The 23,850-nt window shown below is 42.3% G+C and overlaps 1 protein-coding gene across 2 annotated transcripts in view; it reads right to left on the bottom strand.

Moving 5' to 3' along the window:
- Positions 1-895: 895 nt before the first annotated feature.
- espn (espin) overlaps positions 896-23,850 on the bottom strand; it is a 52,729-nt gene continuing 29,774 nt past the window's right edge. The window contains exons 9-15 of one of the 2 annotated variants that reach the window (XM_064297841.1): positions 22,518-22,731; positions 19,855-19,953; positions 16,419-16,564; positions 14,181-14,696; positions 4,680-4,759; positions 4,084-4,095; positions 896-3,608 (exon numbers count right to left, since the gene is read on the bottom strand). In XM_064297841.1, the coding sequence (XP_064153911.1) occupies positions 3,461-3,608; positions 4,084-4,095; positions 4,680-4,759; positions 14,181-14,696; positions 16,419-16,564; positions 19,855-19,953; positions 22,518-22,731 (1,215 nt within the window). In that variant the 3' untranslated portion in view covers positions 896-3,460. The remainder of the gene's footprint in view (positions 3,609-4,083; positions 4,096-4,679; positions 4,760-14,180; positions 14,697-16,418; positions 16,565-19,854; positions 19,954-22,517; positions 22,732-23,850) is intronic. The other variant, XM_064297842.1, reaches the window with a different exon arrangement.

The raw sequence follows: 23,850 nt of genomic DNA, 5'->3' as shown, positions 1-23,850 counted from the left end.
TTGCCAAAACGTCTGTGATCATTGCGTTACAAAATTAGCAGACACTCTTATGCAGAGTGACATACAGAAGTGGAGAACATCAGTGTTAGTCTCAGGAATACAAAAACATGTTAAAACATGGTCAGGGTTTCTGCTGTCCTAACTGGGAAGCTCATTCCACCACCAGGGGGCAGAACAGACAGAAGATGTGACCTGGAAGTGCCAGGATTTCCAGCTTGAGAATATGGACTTTCAGGTAAGTCATTCTGTTTTCATTTTACAAAAGGACGTCAATTTTTGCACACCATATGCAAAATCAAATGTACCTGTCTTCCCATGTGAAAACATGCTTTTTATGCAATTGACCATGTTGGAGAACATGCAATGTTTGGAAGACAAATATTTAACTTGACGGTGGTCTGTCACCATTTACTCCAGGTGAGATATGTATGGTGGTTCAGGTCATTTTCATTCTGAATATCATTACTCATTTACCACTGAAGTATATTTAATGAAGAATTTAAGATATTAATACTTAATTGATATTAAGACACTGTAATGCAAACAACAAATATGAAGAGAGGTAAACTGCTCCATATGCAGAGATGCCACATATGCATCTCTTCCACTTTTATGGACAAAAGTCATGCAAAGTGCACAGGACCGCATTCCTAAAGTAGCCTTGAGATGGACCCCACCTGCAAAGAGGAAACAAGGGAGGCCAAAAACAACCTGGCGGAAAACTGTGACCTCGGAACTGAAAACGGCACACCTGACTTGGGGCGAGGCACAACATGCCGCACAGGACAAGACCAGATGGAAGCAGATAGTCGCAGCCTTATGTTCCACAGGGAACGAAGTGAGCACATTCATTATAGTCATTTTCAAAAACAAGAGGACAAAGTCTTGGCACAAATTCAGTGATTCAAGATTTATTTAAATTCGTGTGACAGTCAGAAAATACAGTTTATACACAAATAAAACAAATGTTCTACTTAAGCAAGGCGGAAAATAGTAAAATAATGAATCAAAGGATTTAGGGTTTGCATCTCACAATATTTATATATATATATATATGTATATATGTATAGAAAAATATGCTAATGGCAATGACGTATACACATTTTCATTTGCAACATCAATATGGCATCCAATAATATATCGAATGTTCCCAAATGACTTCTGAATTAGGACCATGCGTTTATCTTTTTTTTTTTTTTTTTTGGTATATTTTATATCTATATTATTTGTAAAAATGTACATCCAAAGCACGTTACATGAACCTACTGCAGGTGTATTACTGCAAAGGGAACAGCCCTTATGAATTCAGAGATACACGTCCGGCACATCAATGAGGTTCATACACATACATTCTACCACACTACACCACAAAAGGGGTTATAGAGGGTTATCCTAAAAGCGTACTGAAATGAATGTCAAAGATCTACAAGGGACTAAATCCTAGAACCAACTGTGCAATAATCCTGTGTCTCACGTGGACGATGTATGGTCCCTTGCTTGGTGCCACACAGATATTTATCATGCATTCTCACAATTCAACCCAAAATTGGTATGAAAACCAAGGCATCGATCAGATCCAAATCTGGTGTATTGCAGGAAAAAAAAACAAAAAAAACAAAAACAAATATAATTAAAAAAAAACACAAAAAACAAATGTCTTGCTTGAGAACATATTTCCAATGGTCCAGTGTTAGTAATGTTAACAGCTGCAGACAACCCCACCCCATATGAGTGCCATTGAACCAACATCGACACCCATACAGAATATGGCCTGGCACTAAGGACAGATTGCCATCCTTACTGCAACTGCAGGCATTCACCACAACACTGAAATTTCCAGGCGAGAGATTTAAATGAGACTTCTGTCTCATAACCCAGACTTCTATGGTCTGTACATAGGATTTACTTCTATAAACTCAATCTCAAGGGACTAAATCTGGGGAAATTAATCTGGCTCCTTCCCACAAAGCTACCCTTTTTTGTGGGTGTTTTTGTTGGTTGGATTTATCATAATCCATACCGTTCATTTTTTAATAATTGGTCGTAAATGCACTGCTATTTTATTCTTAACACTGGCAGAACGATTATTGATCCGTTGCTTATGCATGCTGATTACTTCCTCAAAGAAAACTGTTTTAAGTACCAATGATTCTTATGAGTTTTGGCCTATTTTTAGCTAAGATATGCCATCTAAAAATGACAATTTCAGCTAAGATGCTTTCTTAAATCTCTCAGAAATTAAATCACCATAATTATTATTACAAAATCATCAGAATAAGTGAATTACGGCAACATCTACAATTTCAAACATTACCAGTACATGATGGATTATGTTCATGTATGGAAATCTGAACTGTAAAGAGTTTACTCAGCTTAATTTTAAACTGCATGCATGTCTTATTTTCTTTGAATTAATCCGTGCTGATATCAATTATCCCCGCACATTGGACGGATGCACTGAAATGAAGGACCTGCAATTCACGTGGAATGAGAAAGTGCTTCCTGACATGAATACACACTTCTGCTCACCATCAGGACACATTCAGTACTCTTCACAATGGCCAGCCTGAACAGTTCCACACTGCTCACCATTCTGACACCTTGGCTCTGTTTACTGAGATTACGTTCAAGAATGCAACACAACGGAATTCTTCTTCCATTAGTCCACACAAAGACCAATTTACAGTTGCTTGCCTGTACAGCTTATAATAAGACTACATTGTCCTCAACCCGGTTCCATTTTTAGACCTTATAAAATTCAGGATGAACTTACGGAAGTGTTTTTTTTTTTCTTCTTTTTTTGTTTAAGAGAAGGACAGGCAGGCCCACAACACATTATTGCCCCCATACATTTGCAGATGTGTTGAGTGTTTCATCATGAAAGATTCTATGTATAGTACGAGCGATATATATATAGCTTAAGATATAAATATATATATTTTATACATCACTGAGACACATAGACGTGCCTATTACACAACTCTTCACCAGATGTCTCCCTTCTGACACAGCTACAAACATCAATATTGTTGGGCAATGTGCTTGGATTTGAGAGACAGGAAGCTCCGAAAAAAATAGGGCGAACAGCGTTAGTGAGGAAAACAACATCAGTAGGAGGGTTAAACCTACAAAGGTGTTGTACACAGCAGTGGGGGAGGGGGGCTGTCTATTCAGATGCTGAGCCAGTGTGGTGAAGCTCACGAGAATGAGGTAACGCTACTGTACGTTAAAGTGGAGTCACTCCGGCTGAGCAGCTCGGTTCAGGCGGTCGAGCTACGGTCATGCTGGGTTGTCACACGGTTCTACCCCCCCCACCTCCCTAAGGGGGGGGGGGCTGTTCTCTGGCTGAATGGGGGTGGGGGGGGGTACAGGGGAGGGGGAGGAGCAGGGTGGCAGCACAGGTGCGTTTCTTGAAGGCAATGGGAGGGAGAAGGTGCTTTAGACTGGAGTCGGGCGAGCTCTACTGTTTTGCTATATCCCCTTTCTTGAGGATAATCTGCCGTTGCCATGGCGCCAGCTTGGTCTCGTCGTAGCCCAAGGTTCGCAGCCTCTCGAGCTCCGTCTTCTCCTCATTCTCCTTCTCCGTTTTTATCCGTTCTTCCTCTTTCCTGTTAGGTGCCAATGAAATGAACAGAATACACTTGTTATTGGAAATCTATTTTTTCCCTCCATTATAACTGATAACAGTGAGCTGGATATGTAGACTTCACAAAAAACGAATACCTGCATCTGATTTTGTCCTCTAGGTGGTGATATTGTTTAGCTTGTTAAACTCTGGCTTTCGATAAATGCACATCATAAATCCTAACACAGCCCTCAAACAGACTGAGATGTGTTGTTTTAAATATATTGAAGTAACTATTATTTTAAACTATGTAATAATAGTTTAGTCACAGTGTCTTCTCCCATTAAATGTTACCAAGTGGATGCTTTCACATACTATTAATCAAAATTACAAAAGGAAAAAAGACTTCTGCTAAATATTTTATAACATGAAGCTTCCACATCCAGGAAAAATACTAACTTTTCATGCCAAGCTATGTAACAAAAGCTTTTTCAATTCCTATGTATAAGGAGTCTTACCTTTTTTGTTCTCTGTAAGAATGCACCAAGGAGGAAAAGACAAAAAAATTAACATGCCATATAGTTCTCATTCATATATAGTACATAGCAAACACATAAAAACTAAGGTTTAGGATCATATGACAGGCTCTATTATGTTTGGCTGTACAAACCCAGAAGGCAGGCTTTACACTTCAATAATACAACACCATTATTATTAGTGAGATGATGAGTCAAGATGTGTGTGGCTGATGAAAGAGGAGGGGCAGAAGGGGAGGAGGACAGGAACAGGAAAGGCAGGATAAAAGAGCAATCGTGATAGAGGAAGATGATGACTCACACAATGATGACTAACAATTAACATTGACTAAAAATAGAGAAAATTGTTATTTTTCTTTGTGGATGCAGTTGCAGTCACTGAAATAAACTCACCAAAAGAGTGTGTGAAGACACAGTGTAACTCTAGAATTTAATTGTGAGTTGAAGTTAAGGACGAATTTTGACTGAATACATAGAGACTGCATGACTGATGTTTAGCATTTGCCTATGTCTGCGTCTCAGAGGGAGGGCGAGAGACAGAGAGACAGAGGCTGAGGTTTCCAGCCCCTCCCACTCACTTCTCTTCATCCAGTTTCTTCTTCATTATGTCCCTCCTCCAGGCCGGCATGGAAGCCAGAAGTGCAGCCTCTTCCTCTGCCTGCGAGGAGACAGAATCCAACAGTATTAAAATGGTATTAGCCCCCCAAACACACGCACACACGCATGCACACGCACGCACACACATACACACACTCTCTCTCTCTGTCTGACCTCCAGCCTTCTTTCCCAGATTATCCAATCACAGACTCGTCTCCCTTCAAAGCTTCTTAACGTCTGCTCCATCAAAGATGAACCATCGACGAATAAATTAAATGTAATATGAACGTGTCACTGAATTGACTGAAAACAAGAATCTATGAATTGTACGTTTTGAGGTTAATCGGGAGCCATAATGTTTCCGCATCACCAAAAGAGTCCAGCTCAACATCATACGAGGTAGAACCCTGCTACATCACATTACATTACATTACAGGCATTTAGCAGACGCTCTTATCCAGAGCGAAGTACAACAAGTGCATTAGTTCAAGGTGCAGAGGTGCAAAAGAAACACACTAGAGTGAAGTAAAGATCGTAGTGCCAGAACTGACCACATAGATCAGGACTCCAACCCTGTAGAGTAACCTGTTCAGCAAACAAACAAACAATCCTGCCAAGTACAAACCAGCACTGAAATCACATTTGCCTAATCAGAATCAGACAAAAACAATCCTGCCAAATAAAAACTAACGTGATCGTATTAGCCTAACTAGGTACATTGAGCTAAACTATAGGCTAGGGAGGGGTGGGGAGAGGTGCAGCCTGAAGAGATGAGTCTTTAGTCTACGTTTAAAGGTAGTCAGATTCTCTGCTGTTCTGACCACCATGGGGAGGTCATTCCACCATCGAGGGGCCAGGACAGACAGCAGAAGGGAGCGGGAAGTACAGACACGAAGAGGGGGAGGTGCCAAGTGTCCAAGTGCAAAATTCAGTTTAAACTCCACATGAAACCAGAAGTGAGCAGCCACCTCACATTTACGCCCGCCAACGACCCCCCACCCAAACTAAGTGTGTTCCCACTGCTTGAAAGGCAATCCTCTCCACCCTTTCAGTCCTGCCAGAAGCTGGCCATTTCTGCAGGCTCATCTTCCCTTCTCTTCAGATAGATTACACTCTCATTCCTCCCGCTGAGCCATGTCACAGGCTGAGAAGCCCATCATTCAGGTAAGATAATCTGCCCCTGTTAATTTTTAATTACTCCCCTGGGAATTATAGAATGAGAAAAAAAAAATAAAGATGCACATTGATGGACAGGTGAGGAAAGTGAGTCAGGCAAGGTTAACTTCACAAAAGAAGGCAACCATAACTTTCTAGTTTTACACAGACAGTAATTGTAGCGGGCCCCTGAATATGAGCCCCAAATGCCTTGTAGTTTCCCTGCATTCAACAACTTGAAAAAAACTTTTTTTTGTCCCCTATAACAACGCCTGCTTTAAGGAATGCAAAGATGGATATATAATAGATTATGAGGATAATACTTAGAGGCATTAAGCTGAATCATGATCGTAAAATAAGAAATTTTACTTAATTCATCCCATGTTATGGGACAGTATCTACAGTGGATCTACCCAGTGTTACAAAATGGAAAATATTTAAATTATAAAATGGTAATGCAACAAAAAATGCCATATCTCACCCATGTTGGTTATAAGAGATTTTAATCAAATATGAATTTAAAGTAATATTACGGTTTTCAATTGTGGATCAGGGAGAATGGCTTCTGGTAAAAAAGGAAAAATACTGAAAACCTTTTTTGTCCCCCCTGGTCTTTAGCCCTTCAGGGCCATGGAGTCGACTCTATGAATAGAACATTCTCTGCAGCTAAAATGGTGGAATCCCTGCAACCTCGGGACTGATTGGCTGAGAGAAGATCACAGGTTGTCCTCTGATGTAACCTCCTTACAACCCCTGTAAGCCATGGTTTGCATGACAGCAGATGACACTAAGAGGGTTACTTCCAAAGGAGTCAGATTTACCAGACAACCTGGCCACGATGCCGCAGAGCTTCACAGCTTCATATCGTATAGCTCCTGAAATGTACCCTCATAAAACCGCCCCTTATCCATCTGTCCAAGTCAATATTTACAACGGGTTTATTATTGAGTGGTTTATTAAAATATATCACCAGCCATGTGCTCAGTGAGGAAGACTTGATCTACTTGATCAACTAAGTAATCTACTCTACTTATCATTTTCCTGAAATGTCACTTCACATGACCAATCATCTTGACTGTATGGAAGGTAAAATGTCATAATTTAAGGGGATGATGATGGAACCTCACAGTTCTGATTATACTACCTCCACCTGGGCCACACATGATAGTGTAACCCTGTGCTAAACACATTTATGTATCATTGGACAATGTGTATACATCAGCTTTGCATCCCAGTGAAATGTTCGGTAAGCTACTATCATCCTAAAGCATTGCAGTCTTTTTTAACTCTGAAACTGTCTGACAGTTACAAACCCTATTAAAGTTACAAAATTACAAAATTACAAAAAAAATATTAAATGTTTCTGAGGTAGTCTCAATAGCAGAGATCTCAGGTCCAAATATGTTGACACAAACTGCCACATACAAGTTCCTAAACAATGATTTAGGAACCACTTACAATTACATATTCCACTGTAATTACAAGATGTATTTTTCGCCTCATTTTTACAGATAGGCCTAAACAGTGTATCTGAATTAAAAAAACACAATTCATAATTTCTTTCGGAAAGTTTATTGATTCCTACTTGTGTCACCACAACTGAAAAACAAAACTGAAGCAAACACGCATAATTTAAAGGTTCCCATTCCTAAGAAGGAGCATGGGTCAGTGACAAGGAAATTTAAAAACCAAGGATCAGACTAAATCAAAGTAACACCACGTTGAAATAGATAAAAACACACAGACCAAATATTTTTGTTGTTTCACAACACACAATTACATCACACACAAGGCATAAAAAGAAAGAACAGCACTGTGCACAAGTCAGACCACCCTTTCTTTGATTTACTTTCCAGGAAGAACAGCCATTAAGTGAAACTATTTTTTTAGTGTCAGAAAATAATGCAGCAAACATATTTTTGACACAAAATTACCCAAAAGCCTCCACAGCTATATACAATATCAAATCATGTGTGGACACAGCTGTAACATTTTTGAAGGATGAAAGACCTAAAGTGGTAGTAGGGTACACAGCAGACAGAAATTTGGTATTATATGTGGTGGAGGCTTTTTTTGTAATTTCCTGTTAAATATATGTTTCCTGCATTATTGTCTAACACTGAAATAAAATAATTTGCACGGAATGGCTGATTTAACTGGAAATTGAATGAACAAAACGGTGGTCTCTGACTTTCGTACCGTACTGTAAATGTATCACTTGTAGGTCACTTGTAAGTTGCAATCATTGAATACTAAAATTGCACAAAAATATATTAAAATTACTTCCAATGAGCCATAGTTACATTTTCTATTCTCACTGAACACTTTGTCAGAAACAATTCATTGAACAAAACAAGTTTGTCTGCTATTGCATGCTTATAATACAACCTGCCATCAGGTCCAACCATTGTGACTGTCAGATGTGTAACAGCCACTAATGGATAACTGTTTTTCTATTCACCAGCTTCTTAGTTGTGTGGATAATGGTTGTGATTGTTGTATAGCCTATGTATTATATGGCTAAGTAGGCCTATTTTATAATTTAGCCAACAACTCGAGACCTTTGTTATTCGCATTTGCTTGGTGATTTCTCTATATTTTTGCATTCCAACCCCAATTCACTTGAGTGACCAAGTAAATTGATTTTCATCCACTTGGTCCCTCCTCAGCATGCCAAGACATTGAAATGCAAAGGGTTCTGCTTAGCCTATGAATAGGCATTGGCTTATTTGTGAATAATCACTTTTCTGCCTCTGATATCAGGCTGAAAATAACCCTGAACCAGTTTCCTGACATGTTTCTTATCAACATTACTACAGCTATCCATTATTTCCTCCTCACAACCATTATTTCAAACACTTTGATACTGTAAATAATGTTAACATTTTCAGATGTCCATTAGATATTACAGACACTACTAGATTAAGGCTACTAGATTTGGAATTTGACATGGACCAGACACATTATAGTTATCATGCATTTCATCTTCACAAGGGGATTTTGTTATCATCATATCCCTTTGTGGTGTGATGAGCAAAAATTGTATTTCTAATATAAATAACACTAGCCAGTCAACTAAAACATCTTTTTTCCAAATTAGTTGTTGAAGTGGTACTATTCCTAAATGAAGAAAATAAAAAAATGACACACAACTAATTTCTAATTAGTCAAAGAAGAAAGAAAGCACTACCTGGACATGCCATACACATATTAACCCTTCCCCTCAAAGAACTTTGTCTTTCAATCAGATATTTCTGTGGCCTATTCTCTGGTGCCACACTTACACTAATTGATTAATAACATTGGTAACAAGTTCATATACAGTGCTGATTTATTCACTGACAAAGACTTTGACAAAACAAATGAAGATTTTTAAATAATTCATTCATTGAAATGTGCCATGGCATAAAGGCCTTTTAATTAAGTATTTTTCCTATTGCGAGGTCCCTTGGTTTCTTCTCTAGTCGAACAGGAACTTCATTTGAAAATGTGAGACTTCATGAAATACTTCTATGAGACAGCATTGGAAAAATGCTCAATTTCATGCTGCTCACCTGCTATTTCTACAGGGCGCAAACACTGCCAAAAATTGCACAAATACTTTACAATTAAAGCATTGCTTACACCTAGATGGAACTGTACATACAGGCCCAGGATATCTTGCTAGGAACTGAAAGCACCAGTTTTGCCGTGAATCTGAGTCCTAGTTTATGTAGAACTAAACTATCCCAACAACTTTTTGTAATCACAAGTTTCCACCACAGGATCCAGTGATCAACTCCCTATAACTGCACACTGGATTCCCCATTTTATGGGAACTTTTAACACTCATTTTAACACACAACCTCACATTTTAACCCCAGTGAATGTACCTATCCTTGCTATGTGATATTCTGCACGGTGTCACACTTTCCTAGCATATGCAGACATCATGACTCGACTGTACCATCTGAGGGTAAGACCACCAGAAGGAGGCTAGCTTGCAAGCCTTCCTTACTTCCATCCCAACTCTTTTTTTTTAAATCTCATCTCATCTCTGTCCTTGCCAGGTTTGTTTCACTCATTAAAATGTAAACAAGGATTTGGGAATAATCAGTTTTGGTACAGACAGTGTCAAATATCAAAAAGCTCTGCTTCCTTTTCCTTCCAGAAGGAGAAGCTTCGGTCGATGTACCGGCAGATCTCCTCATTGCTGAACTCCTTTAATTCAGAGATCTCCTGGATGGAGTCTGCGTCTGGCTCTGTGAGAAGCAGTTTGTCCTCCAGAGGGTCCTGCATTGATGATTGGCTGGTTTTGGCTTGCAGCTCAGTTGGAGCTTCTGAGACCAGCGATCCAGTTTCTTCAGGGGGAAATGAAAGCGAGAGCCTGTTGGTTACACTCGCCAAGTCCAGAGTGTCACCAAAGTACCTCTGCTTTATGTCCTCAAAGCCGTCAGACCACTCCCTCGTCCCGTTCTCCATCTCCTCCATAACGTGGCGGTGGAACTGGCGGATGAGCTCCCAGCTGTGGCTGCCCAGCCGGTCAAACATCTCGTAGCAGAGCAGGTGGCGGAACCGACGCTCCTCGCGGGACATGCTCATCTCCAGGAGCTGAAAGTAGCCCAGCATGAAGAGGTCGAGGGTCAAGCTGTCGTAGTCCACAGGCGCGCCGTCCACGTGGGGCAGGAAGTGCTCGGGCCAGTAGATCATCTGAGCCCGGCTGAGACGCCGGATCTGCCTGCTGGGCACCTGGCTGATGATGGTCCGCCAGTGGCCAATCAGGTTCCCCACCACCTGCCGTTGCTTCATGAAGTAGATGAGCCGGTCATCCGCACTCTGCCCCTTGTTGTCTGGCTCAGTGCCTCTGCCGAGGTCATACTGGGACCTGTGGTCCTCAAAACCGACTTCAGGAGACCCACCACTGCCCCCGTGCCTGGTCTTGATGGAGTCGGTAAGGGTGTACTTCCTCCAGTGTTCCAGAAACAGGAAGACAATTCTCTCCTTCCTCATGTCTATGTACTCCTGCACATAGCTCAGGTCTGTTTGAACCTCTAGACTCCGTGTCAGGTGGTCACAGTTGAATGCGGATAGTGAGGCTTCAGGTTCACTGAACTGGTCTGGTTCCATTTGGGAGAAGCTCTCAGATGAGGTATAGGTAAGGGGCACATAAGATGGAGTGATCAAGGGCTCATCCACCAGCTTCATGGATGAACCATTTATTGGTGAAGCAATATCATTGTTGACCTCTTGGGTGTCCTCAGCGAACCACTGGTAGTCATCCTCCAAAATTGGTTCCGACCGGTAACTGTGCAGTTCGGTTCCTACCGGGAGGGATCTCTTGCGCTTGTACACTCTGTTAAGTTTGTCATCTTCAAACGTGGATTGGCCCTGCAGCTCATAGTTGGCCTTCAGGTTCTTGACTGACACGCCAAACTGTTTGATCTCCTTCTCCACCTCCTCTCTGGTGGAGAACGACTGGGATCTTCCAATATGCACAGAGTCTGTGACTGCCGTCGGTCCTGTCTGGCCTGGACTGCCATTCTTGCGTTCCACCTGTGCGTACTCCGGGGAGACCAAGTCCAGAATATCGATCTTCTTGCCACCGAGGGTGGCCAGCAGGACGGCCATGCTCTTGAGTAGGGTGGAAATCTTGCTGCACCATTCCGGAAGGTTCTCCCCCTGCCCGTGTACCTGCTTGGGGTTGACAGAGAACTGCTTGCTGCTCAAGGCAGCAGACACGGGCAGCAGCTGCTGAAGCTCCTTCTCCAGCTGCTCCAGCTCCGTCTCCGCCTCCTGAGCCTTCTGCACCACCGTCAGGTTCTCCATCTGCTTCTCGATGCGGATGATATCGTCCTCTGTCATCAGCTCCCCAAAGGGGCCCAGGATGGCATTGTGGGTGTGGGAGTAATGCCAGTCTTGCGGCCGATAGCACCCACCGGCCTCAAACTACATCGGTGGTGAGATCAAGCAAGAGAAACGAATAACAGGTGAAAGTTGCTTCCCTCGGCTGCATGGTCGGTGTCTTTAAGCCTTCAGCAGGGCCTCAGCACACAGCTTGTACATGGATTTAGTGGTGAGATTGCACTGCAGGAAAGCAGGGAAAGATTGTGGGTTCCACAGAGGGTGGCTTTAAAATGATACCGTTTGGATTCTCTACTGGTTTTTTGACCTGAAAGTACATGTTTTTCGTCAATGGAAGGTTTTGCGTCCAAACCGTTCAAGCATTTACTGGACTTGTGGAGAAAGGGACAGGATGATTACTGGAGTATATGGTTTGTGGAGATAGTGCTTTATGGATATATGGCTTTATGGGCATATGGTCATATGGTTCAATGGATAGTGCCCCTTGCAGTATAAATGTGTCTTACATCACACCACTGAATCAACATGTAACAACTTAAAGTTGCAGTGCACCATTACCATCAGTAGCTTTACAATGCCTCTATCAGACAGCGCTGACTCGGTATAATGCTACACTCGCCAGGAGCAGTCAAGCTAGCGTTGGAATGGAAACGGCAACATTTAAGGATCCGTTGCACCACATCTTTGACAAAGCACTTGGAACCACAAGCCTCAATTGTACATTTAAAAACCGATGTTAAACGTTATGAGATTTTTTTTCAAACATGATGCTAGTTCACTCCACAAACCAAAGCATGCGTAAGTTCTCATATCAAAGTGGCAGAGAGAAAGTATCAGTAAATAAATAAATAATGTGGCTTGTGTTTCACACTTGCTGTGTGAGTAAGCCTTCATGTAAAAACACCAGATTCCCAAAATGCTGTATTTAAATGTAGCAATGTTTCAGATTATTCAAAGCTTCACCTTCTAACACAGCACTATTGGGATGCAGATCTCTTGGCTGCCAATCTGATTTAAACTCGCAGAAAAGAACCTGTACAGACTCAGCGGTCTCCAATAGTTTCAGACAGTCATGGTCGTAAGTAGACAAACAAGCAAAAAAACTTTGTTCACAAATTAATCACTGGCCACATCACTGTCTAGGATGAGCAACTACCTGATCTGTTTATTTCACAGGGCTTGTTACAGGGTGTTATTCTTGTGCACCAATATGCGCTCAAGCCAGCTTCTAAAATAACTCCTAGTTGGACACTGTAACTCCGAGAAAAACGTTTGCGGTAGATTGCAACTAGAATGCTGATTCATGCAATGGAATGTCTTCCTTTATGCAGACACAAAGACTAACATACACAAAGGATTAGATATTAGAATTTGCCTTCTAAGGATAACATGCACGCTCTCCCCTCCCACTCACACACGTATCTACTTCCTGTTGAGGGTAACGTGACACCAGTCAAATGTGCACGTAAACTACATGCAAATACCACTCCCAGTACAATGTTTTTAAAACACTCAATGCAGAAAAATACTGTAAGTATATAGTTGCTCTGGCAGATGTTTGAGTAACATAATTTGAATATCATAAAAAAACTTTGGTAAACCCAACATCAGGTTACTATTATTCTTAGCTTAGACTGTTTTTACACTCATGATTATATCTGGCATGCTGTCTATTAATTTAAAAGCATGGCAAAAAGAGAAGAGACAGTGACCCAACTTGCGCCATCATCAGAAGTCATGCTAGGGAACTGTCATCGATGCCAGTAAAGCCATTTTAAATGATAAAACCTCCCTATTTCTTCTGAAACGTCTGTTAGGCTAAGACTGAGAGAAGCTGCACGTAAGAGGGAGCAGCAGCAGACACCTTTTACAGTAGCAGCAGACGCACTCGAGGGCCACGCCTGGCCGGGTGTCAGAAGTTAAAGTAAACAGAAGTTTAGACATGGCAGTTTCCTGCTCCAACTTGTTTTCGGAGGAAAACCTCCAATTTTACATATGAGCTTCAGAGTACGTATGCTTTCAATGGGTATTAGCTGACTGAAATCCAGTCACGCACATTTATTTAATGCGGAGCATCACAAGAAGAACTACTTGAATTATGAACTTTAGCGTTCAGAATTAATGGGGCATAAACTTCAGTCTTGCTAAAATAATGGGCAGCTCACTCGCTCAGTGTGGATCAAACAGCACAGTGACCAGACTAATCAATATTCTGCCTCACAAGCAGGTCACTCATGATTACCTTTCTTTATAATACTGCAAGAATGAAAAAAGGTCGCACACAGACTGTACACACATAAAAACATAAAATACTGTCATGCAATAAACACTGCAAACACGCACGCAAATCAACATGACACTTCCCTTCGCCTGGTAACCAGGGCGATATTTCAGACCGTGAGGAGTGAGACCGCCCTCAGCACTACGTCTCCCCGCCCCCACCCCCAGCACCCCCCCCCCCCCCCCAACCCACCGACGTGACGCACCTTGCGTTTCTGCTCCTCCTCCTCCTGCATCTTCGTCTGAAGCTTGCGTACCATCACCTGCCTCTTCCACTCGGGGATGGCCCGGCCCTGCTCGTCGTGAGTGGGCACCAGCACCTCCAGGTCCACCAGGCTGGACTTGGCCGTCTGCGGCGACTCTGCGTTGCCGTTGACCAAAGCGGACGACGGCGGCGACTTGGGAGCCGCTGCGCCGGCCGGCTGAGGGGCCGGGGGACAGCAGGGCTGCGCGGCTGGGGCAGGTTGGGCGGGTTGGGCCTGTTGGGCAGGTTGGGCTGGTTGGGCAGGCTGCGCAGGTTGGGCCTGCTGGGCAGGCTGGGTCTGTTGGGCACGTTGCGCGGGTTGGGCTGGTTCAGCGCACTGCGCGGCTTGCGCGGCGGGTTGGGCAGGTTGGGAAGGCTGCTCGGATTGGGCGGATTGCGCCGATTGCACTGGGGGCGGGGAGGAAGGCTTGCAGGGCTCGGGTGCTGCTGTCTGGGGTGCCGACGCTGGACTCTCGTCCTGGAAGGACAGGGTGCCAGTATTAGGGCTGACTGCGAGGAGTCCGGCCAAACGCTGGGTTATGACCGGGGTTGCCAGGGTCTGCAGTTTTCTTGCAAAATTTGCCTACTTTACAAGTATTGCCACAGGATTTTAAAATGTGGATCGTCATCTAGAGATATAATCAATGTCATTTCCATGTAAAACATCCAACCTGCGGGTGACTTGAAAAAATCGACTTGTGGCAACGCTTCAATAGTGGCCCTGTTCTATGGGAAAACCACAGACCCAGCAACACTGGTTATGCCAGAGGAACAGGAGCACATTATATAGTCAGTGTGAAGAAGCCCCTCAGTATAAAGGGTGCCTTCAGTCAATAAATTTACCCATGAGTGTTTTATTATATACTGAGAACTATGCCCAATACCATACATAAATCAGTCTAGTTATAGAATATATTTGCTCAGCAGACAACCCAGTCCATGGTTACTTATACAACTTCCTTTTTAAAAAAGCCATTCATTTACTCAGCTGGACATTTATTGATTTTATTGATGCAATTCTGATTTAAGTGCCTTGCTCAAGGGTACAATGGACGTAGCCCCACAGGGAATGAAGTCTGCATCCTGTCCTTTATAGGTCAAGCTCATCTAATGCTCTAACCCTCCCCTGTGATTTTATAATGTCATGGACCTTTCATTGACAATATATCATCTTAACATATTCACAAAATCAAAACGTGAATAAAAGTGATTGTTTTAATGCTGAGCCTGCCTGTTAAAGGAGAATGAACTGCCTGCCATTTCCCCAGTTATTATTAATTGCTTATTAAATAGCAACTGGAACTTTCCGGCCAACAGGATGTTATGCAATCAGCAGCAGTACAGAGCTCTGCTGTTACGTGAGAGATAGGCAGTGTTATTGTGTCCACCCTCACATATTTCTCATGTAACACTTTGCATCATGATCAGGATATATACATATGTACTTAATCCTGCTCTGAAGCCAACTCCTAGCAACGAGAAATACAAAGCCAAGAATTACTACCTTATTTACTATCAACAGCCCCTTATCCCAGGCAACTTGGAAGTATACATTTACATACAATCAATTCATACTACAAGATATTTATCAAATTCTTCCAGGATTTGAAGGCACATCCTTTTTTGGTCACAAGCTCAGGTTTATAATCACCACACCACACTACTGCTCCACAGTGCTTATGAACGAGATGGGACGCAGGGTCAGGAAATGTTTGTGTCATACAAAATGCAGACACACGCCACTGGAAGTAGTAGTAGCAGCAGCAGCATAAAAATAATAACAATAGATTACAACTTTTCATTTGCTCTATTGTGTATTCCAATTATTTCAATAATTACTAATGGAGGGTTGGACCTAGTAACACTTTGTCAGTGGTGTTAAGAACACTCACACAGGGAGTTTAACAAAGCCGTAGCCACTGCCCTTACAAATAACACATTTAACCACACCCATTATAGACTGTGCACAAAAAAAGGAATGACATCATCAGCAAATGCCAGCCAGCACCTGATATTACCAGGTACTGGGTTGCAATCAACACATCGAACCCTCAACAGTCGCATACGTACAGAGGAAATATTCTGGAGGGACAACAAAAACGTTTAGCCCTGAAATGCATAGAGACGGTTTGTGAGGGGCAAAATGCCACCCCTTGGCCTGGATCACGAGGGAAACATGACCCCCCCTGGAATGACTTACATTGTTCCCGCCATTCCCGTTGTTGGAGAAAACCGTTGTGTATCCTTTACTGAGAGGCGTTGGCTTCAGGCTTCTCCCAGCTTTGATTTCAGCCAGCAGCTCGGAGTTGTCACCGGTTGGGGACATCATGTTGAAGGACTTTGCGCCTGCAGCAGATTGGGGGAGAATACGAGAAGCAGCAGAGAGTTGGTTAATGAATGGCGATAACAGCCACAGCACGTTCTCATATAGCTTCTATTTCACCCCTAAAACAACCTGACTGGCAGACAGAGATGTCACCAGTACATAAATTCTCACTGTGGACTGACAGAGCAGTATTTGCATCTGCAGGGTCATTGCCAGTTCAAATAAATGAACAAATGCAGCTTGGTGATTTGAAAAAACAAGGCTGTGGTGAATTTATGTTAACATTAAAACAATGCATACAAACCTCCTACCATCATATAGCTAAACAGGGTCAGGAGTTCAAAACGTAAAAAAGGACAAAGAAAAGAGATGCCAAACAGGAATAATGTGTGCGCAGTTCTGTTGTTAGCATGTCACCAGATTTAGCTCACACTCCTGACTCTCAATATGCCAAATTTACCCTGGGATTATCACGGCAAGTGTCTGTGGAGCTGCTTACCATATAAAGACAAGTGTTTTCAGATTCCACTGCAAGCTAATCTTAATTAAGATACTAGACTACAAACTGTAATCTGCTTATGCTGAATAATGACCTAAAACCTGATCAAATTTCAATTTAGATTTTATTCAATAGCAGGAACAGAACCTTGATTTGTCAAGGAGTTTGGTGATCTTTGAACAACAAAAAACAGCAGCACTCCATTTCAGTGATGAGGACAATGTTTATTTCCAAACATTCAAAAAGAACCTTCAGAACCTTGGAATTTTACGAATAAGGACAAATTGAATAAGTCTTAAACAAACTGGTCACACTACTTGCAATAACAGAACAACGTTTCTGACAATTCAGTTACAAAATGTAGTTAAACAAAAGTAAAATTAAAGTTTTAGCAAAGCTATTAGCTATTGCCTACTATTCTATTTTACAAGCATCATTAATTAAGATCCTCCGCCTAGGATGAAAGATTCCAAAAAAAATCCACAATGCATCCCTTGATGAGTCCAAATTAAGCTGCCAAAACAGCATATTAAAAAGCAAAAGACTTCCCAGCTCCTCCCTCAATTAAGAACACATCAACCGTAACGCCTGCCTTCTGTAAACACTGCATTGCTGTAATACTTGGATCATATTTTGCACCTTGATACAGATTTATACAGATTGATACACACTCATTACAGATTGATACTTCACCTGGTTGCGGGTGTGAAAGTCGTCTGAGCTGGAGCGGTGAATGGGCGCTACCCTTCTCTCATGCCTGCCCAGGATGCAAAACCGCCACTAAAGGGATCGCTGCAGGCTCTGCCAGAGCAGGCTTTCTTCTCCTCTGTTGCTCTCTTTCACTCCCTTTGTTTCCCCTCTCTCCCTATTTCTTCCCCCTCACTCACTCATACTTTCTCCCTCTCACTCTCTCCCCCTACTTCTACCTCCCTCACTCACTCTCTCTCTCTCTCTCTCTCTCTCTCTCTCTCTCTCTGGAGCGCTTTCATTGCAGGCCTATCACGGGAGTATCTAAAGGAATCAGCACTAATTAGGACTGACACAGACCAACTGCCAAATTGGGACTGGGTTTAACCCTACTGCCCCCCTCACATCTCTCACACCAAACAAGAGCGGTCACTTGTGTCCAGGATTAGCTGAGAACATATCAATCACCAAGCAACCTAACCAATGAGAAACCTCACGTGGGACACACGGACCTGCCCCTTCCAGCCAATGTCTTAAATGTCAGATCAGGCCACAGCCGCCATTTGTAACTGAAGCAGCCACTTGCTAAATGTGCCAAACTACAGAGAGGGAAGGAGATGCACCGGACTTCGACTACAACATGCAGTTACATTTAGCCATGACGTTCAAATGTTTTTTGAAGAATCTGAACGTGACTTGTGAAATATCAGAAGAATCTTGTGATAAATCAATTATAGTAGCTTTATTAATAATTAGGATAATTGTGTAATAATTATCACTGTACTTCCTGACAATGAATAACTGAAATGAATAAGAAAAAATAATTCTGTTGAGAAACTGCACCAGCCCCCCTTCCCCCTCTTCACCTCATCCGTTTCATGATCTTACATTTAAATATGTTAAATTGAGTATTAATTAAATTATTACATACTGCATGTACAAAATACAATTCCACCAGGTGTTTTATATTACGTTGTTCCTTAAAGATTCAAATATTTGCATGAACAAACATACTTTTGAATCTTAAACATCTGAATAATTTACCAGCATTCTCAGCATAAAGTAGTGCAATTTTAAAGTCAAGGAAAAGCCTAAATAAAAACAGGCCTACCTGGCAGTTTTCTGTCCTGACAGATCTCCATTGCGATTACACTCCTAATTCAAGTCCAATGAGGCACTAGAGCATTTTCTCTAACGTACTCCTAAGTCTCCCTAAGTTTGTATATGGCATAAGCATACAGGGTTCTTATGTAACAATTCAACAGGTGTAATATCATGCTGTAGCTTGGGTGTGTATAGAAAGCACGTCCCTGGAACTAATCTCTGGACTGGGGGGTGGGGGCGGAGCCATGACAGGTGGCAGAGGGATGCACTCTCCATGCCTGGCCCACTCATACGCAACAAGCAACAAAAGATCAACATGTCAGCAGCAGCAGCTGGCGACCCTCCTCACGTGCAGGCACCACTTTCACTTCACAATCAAGTCATTATGCCGTCAGGCTTCAGGATCAGTGAATGCAAAATGCCACGCACCAGCCATTTACTCTCTGCTCAGATTCTGGGCCTGTGCCATGGATGGAGCGACTGCATTAACAAACGGGTTGTAAAGAATTAATATATTTTAAGGTAGAAATATACTTGAAAAAGTCCTGAGGGTGTAGTGTCATTAACCACATCCCATGTTAGCTTACATCTTAAAAATAAAAATTCCTGTAAAACAGTGAATTATCATCAAAGGAAATGGGGTGCAATCCTGGTATTACAACCAACATTGTAAGAGTCTGATAAACCAACCGACTGCATATCCAACAGGCCTCTACTCTAGGGAGGGTCAAAAAGATCACAAAATAACATAGAATGGCAGGGAAAAGCATGAATGTGAGAGTAAACAAGGGCAGGAGGTTATTAAAACACATAGGATGTGGGGTGGGGGAGGATCCTAACTCCAGGGAGAGAAAGAATAAAAGAAAGAAGGACAGAAAGAGAAAGAGAGGGCTGAGAGGGCGAGAGAGAGAAAAGGGGAGATTGTGACTGAGAGATTGAGTGAGAGAGATAGAGAGCGATGGAGTGAGAGAGATGAAGTGAGAGAGAGAGAGATTCACAACAGAGCTACTCAGTACTTACTCTTCATCTGCCTGAGCACCACCGCGTCCGGGCGGACAGTGGAAGAAGGGGCGGAGTCAGACAAGACAGTGGGGGACAGGTCAGAGGAGGAGACAGCCACTGCTCCAGAAAGCCAAAATGGTGGCAGACCGTGGACAAAATGAGAGGTGGGACAGATGGACGTGGACAGAGGCAAGGGAGGGGAGCCATGACAAGCGTCAGGATGAAGAGAAGGCCCGTTGGGGTGCGGAGGATAGAGAGAGGAAAAGACAGGAGGACCTTGTTAGTAAACAATGCCATATGATGAAGAAATATCAAAGGGTTTACATTCAAGACTCAATGTGTCCAAGGTGAGAAAACAGCACATTGGAACCACTCTGAACTTCAGTATGCTCAGTCTCTTTATTATAAGCATAACACTAAGACTTGGTGATTACTACTTCCTTGCTTGGACTTCAATGACAATCAAGTTACTGTTACTGTAGGTTTGGTGAGTACTGTCATGTCTCCACCCATTTCCTCTACAGACTTTAAGAAACGGCTATTTCGTGACAACACAGGAAATACTGAACTAGCCTGCAAGCTAGTTAACTCGGACCTGTCAGTAGGTTAGTAGCAAACACAAACCACAAAAACCTCAACAGTTTGCTTTTTATGTGCAGTATTACATTTTATTTTAAGAGAACACTAAAGTGTCAAAGGGCATCTTCTTTAGAAGGTCAGTTTTTGGACAAAATTTAAAAAATTAAATGTAGTCTCACAGAGCAGCTGTTCCCGTCTTGCTTTAACTTTATTTAATTGATGCAATAAGTCACTCTGATGAAAAAAGTGACATAATACAACAACCATCTTGACTCTCTGGATATATTCTGAACTGATTAAGTTGAGTAATGGCACATTTTAACAATCATCATACCCTGGACAAAGTGACATTCTGCCTCTTTCACGAAACGTTCGATTGTAAACTGCGAGAAAGAACATTTCCAAGAACATTAATTCATTTTCTTATCTGTATTTGCTCGTGGCTGTTTCCTTATGCAAATCACCTCAACAGGATTGTGCATGAAATTTACAAACAGCCAGGATTTGTCATCTCATACACCTGGGATGTGCACAAAAACAAAAGTCTGCACGTGTCATGAATCTCACATTGTTTTTCCGTAGAAACATTTTTAAGAAGAAAAGTACAAATAATTTAAGAAACGTTTTGTGAGGCCCAATATACGGAAGAGGATTAGGGCCACATGTGAATTTTTTTTTGAGTTCTGACTTTAAAGTCAGAATGCTGAGAATAAAGTCAGAATTCTGAGTTCTGACAATAAAATCAGAATTATGACTTTAATCTCAGAATTCTAACTTTAATCTCAGAATTCTGACTTGAAAGTCAGAACTCAAAAAAGATTTCACGTGGCCCTAATCCTCTTCCGTACCAATAATATATAAGTATATTCATTTTGTGTTTCTTTTCAATTTCCCAGGGAACTATGTACAGGATCAACAGTGCTGTCTAAGAACAGCAATCTCTGGGCTCTCTGTAAACCCACCATGCCAAGTACATCTCTAGGCAATTAAGGAAATTGCTGAACACTAAACCTATCTTCAAGGTATCAATAGCCCCAGTGGCATTAATTTGTAATAAGCTATCTAGAAAAGACTGTCAGGTTTGCCTCCTGTAAACCCAAGGAAACTGCTTGAGCCTCCCTTTCTGCTCTCAAGGAAATGGAACTTAATCTGCTGTCTGCGGCTGATTCATATCTGACACCAAGTATCGTGTGCAGAATCAGTTATGCAAACAATGCAGACAGCATCTCCAGGGAAATCTCAAACTCCGGTCCTCCAGGCAGATCACTGGGAAACAATGGAATGCTAAAGGAAAAATGGCATTTAAATGAAGGAAAATGACCCTCTATCAAATATCAACAACAATTATATTAAAAATAATAACTGATTGCATCTTTGATTTGCAACTGATATGCCATCTTTCTCTGAGAGAGGTGGACAGGGATGGTCTCAATCAGCCAAATTATTCTTGGGATGACTGCCAGATACAGAAAGACCCACATTATAAACCTTGCCAATATATCTGGGGACTTTGAGTCTAAGAATTAATATATAAATGGAGGAAAATCAGCAAATTGTTATATCTCATTTTAGACTATGTTGATACAATATGAATGTGTACCTCAGAAGCAGGTAAAATGGAAGAAGCCTACAGAAAGCAATATAACTGGCCCAAATATTTCCTTTCAAGTGTATGTCTAGACTTTCATCTGCCATTACTGTCTAAAAAAAGTCCAACAACTGGAAGCAACACAAACTGCAACTAAAAAAAAGTAAAAACATTTAAGCACTTAACAAGTGAGAGGAGTGTTAGTGTGAAAATAAACAGAAGCAGACATGGCAGAATACAGAAGAGCAGAAAACATGCCCAAATTGTACAGCAATCGAAATCACAAACTGCCAGATAACCCACACTCCCCTCCCCCAACTCCCGAGACCAGAGGAGATGAGTCCAAATGCCACAGGCGTGCAAATACACACAGAGGACTTGCACGCATGAACACCTGATCTGTGAAACGATACCAGCCCATCCTTATCTCCCTCTAGCGTAATGAACACTGTATTGTGTGTGTGTGTGATGTATGAGTGCGTGAGAGAAAGAGAGGGATAGAACGCTCACTCACTTCCAGAGGAGGACGACATGCGGCGATGGGGTGTGCTGGCGGGCTGGGGTGTGGTGGCGGGCTGGGGTGTCGTTTTTTCTGAGGGTAGCGGAGGGGGTGGGGGTGGGGTGGCAGCGGGCAGGGGGGGTGGAGGAGGAGGTGCGGGTGCGTCGCCTGCCGCTCCATTCTGTGGACTGGGGGCGCTCTGCGCTGGTTCCTCCAACAGCTGAGAACCCTGGGTATAACCATGTAAAAAAAAAATCCATTGTCGTTCAGACCTACGCAACACAGCCTTGACCCTAAATAACGTCACTCAGGCACAGCTTCTGAGAAAAGAACAGTGCAAGTGTCTGTCTGACCCCTCAGTACCAGACAAGTAATGGCACACGGTTACAAGAGGTTATAAAGACTGACATTTACCTCATCGACCATTCATTTCACTTGACCACACTGCTGAAGAACACAATCTGGACCTAAATACAACTGGACTCAAGCAACATTTGTCCATAGCTCTGTCTCACAGATAAATGCCAGGATTTGTTTTATTCCTATTTTGGTCAGTTAAATTGGGGGATTCCTGAAGCTACCCGAGCCTGTGTTGGCAAAGGATAAAATTTAAATAAAAATAAAAATGTCCTTTTTTTGAGTCAAAGTTAAGGACAAATTTAGATTGAATCCAGGCCACATCCTCATATCCCACTTTTGATCTTTATCAACAAGACAGGCGGTTGTGATATGGCTGGTTTCAGTCATTCATCTGAAGCACTTAAGCAGAACAGATGTCATTGTGAACCAGAAGCGTGCTCCTTTCACACCCATTGTCCTCCATGGTGCATCATGTACTTCATTAAGGGGCTTGACACAGTTGTTTAGCAAGTCGAGACGACTGTGATGTTTGACCCTTAAACAACCGTACGCCCATCCAATAACAGGAGTCACAGCAGGCCTGGGAAGGACCAGATGGTGCGTTTCCAGAAATGTGCATATGTGTGTGTGTGTGTGTGTGTGAGAGAGAGAGAGAGAGACCATCTGCTCCAGTCAACAGACACCCTGATGAGTTTTTGATAGGCTCAATGAAAATTCCACCAGTCTGTGATATACAGCACTGACACCGATTTGATTAGGTCTGATCCCAGAGCTGTTCTTTTCTAGCTTGCATGCATTACAGAAACTCTTCATTCATTGAAGTTCATGCATTTCTTGACAGCAGAGGTTCCCAGTGTGATGTTCCAATGAAACATCCATACAATGTGAAGTGAACCACTAATTAACCCTCATGTTGTCTTCATATTGTGCACGCACCGTATGTGCAAGGGATAAAACCTGACCCACCCTCGACAGACCACCTGTGATA

The sequence above is a fragment of the Anguilla rostrata genome, chromosome 11 (genome assembly GCF_018555375.3).
Source record: "Anguilla rostrata isolate EN2019 chromosome 11, ASM1855537v3, whole genome shotgun sequence".
NCBI lineage: Eukaryota > Metazoa > Chordata > Actinopteri > Anguilliformes > Anguillidae > Anguilla > Anguilla rostrata.
Note: the sequence above shows the minus strand (reverse complement) of the source record. Positions and strands in the feature narration are given on the sequence as shown.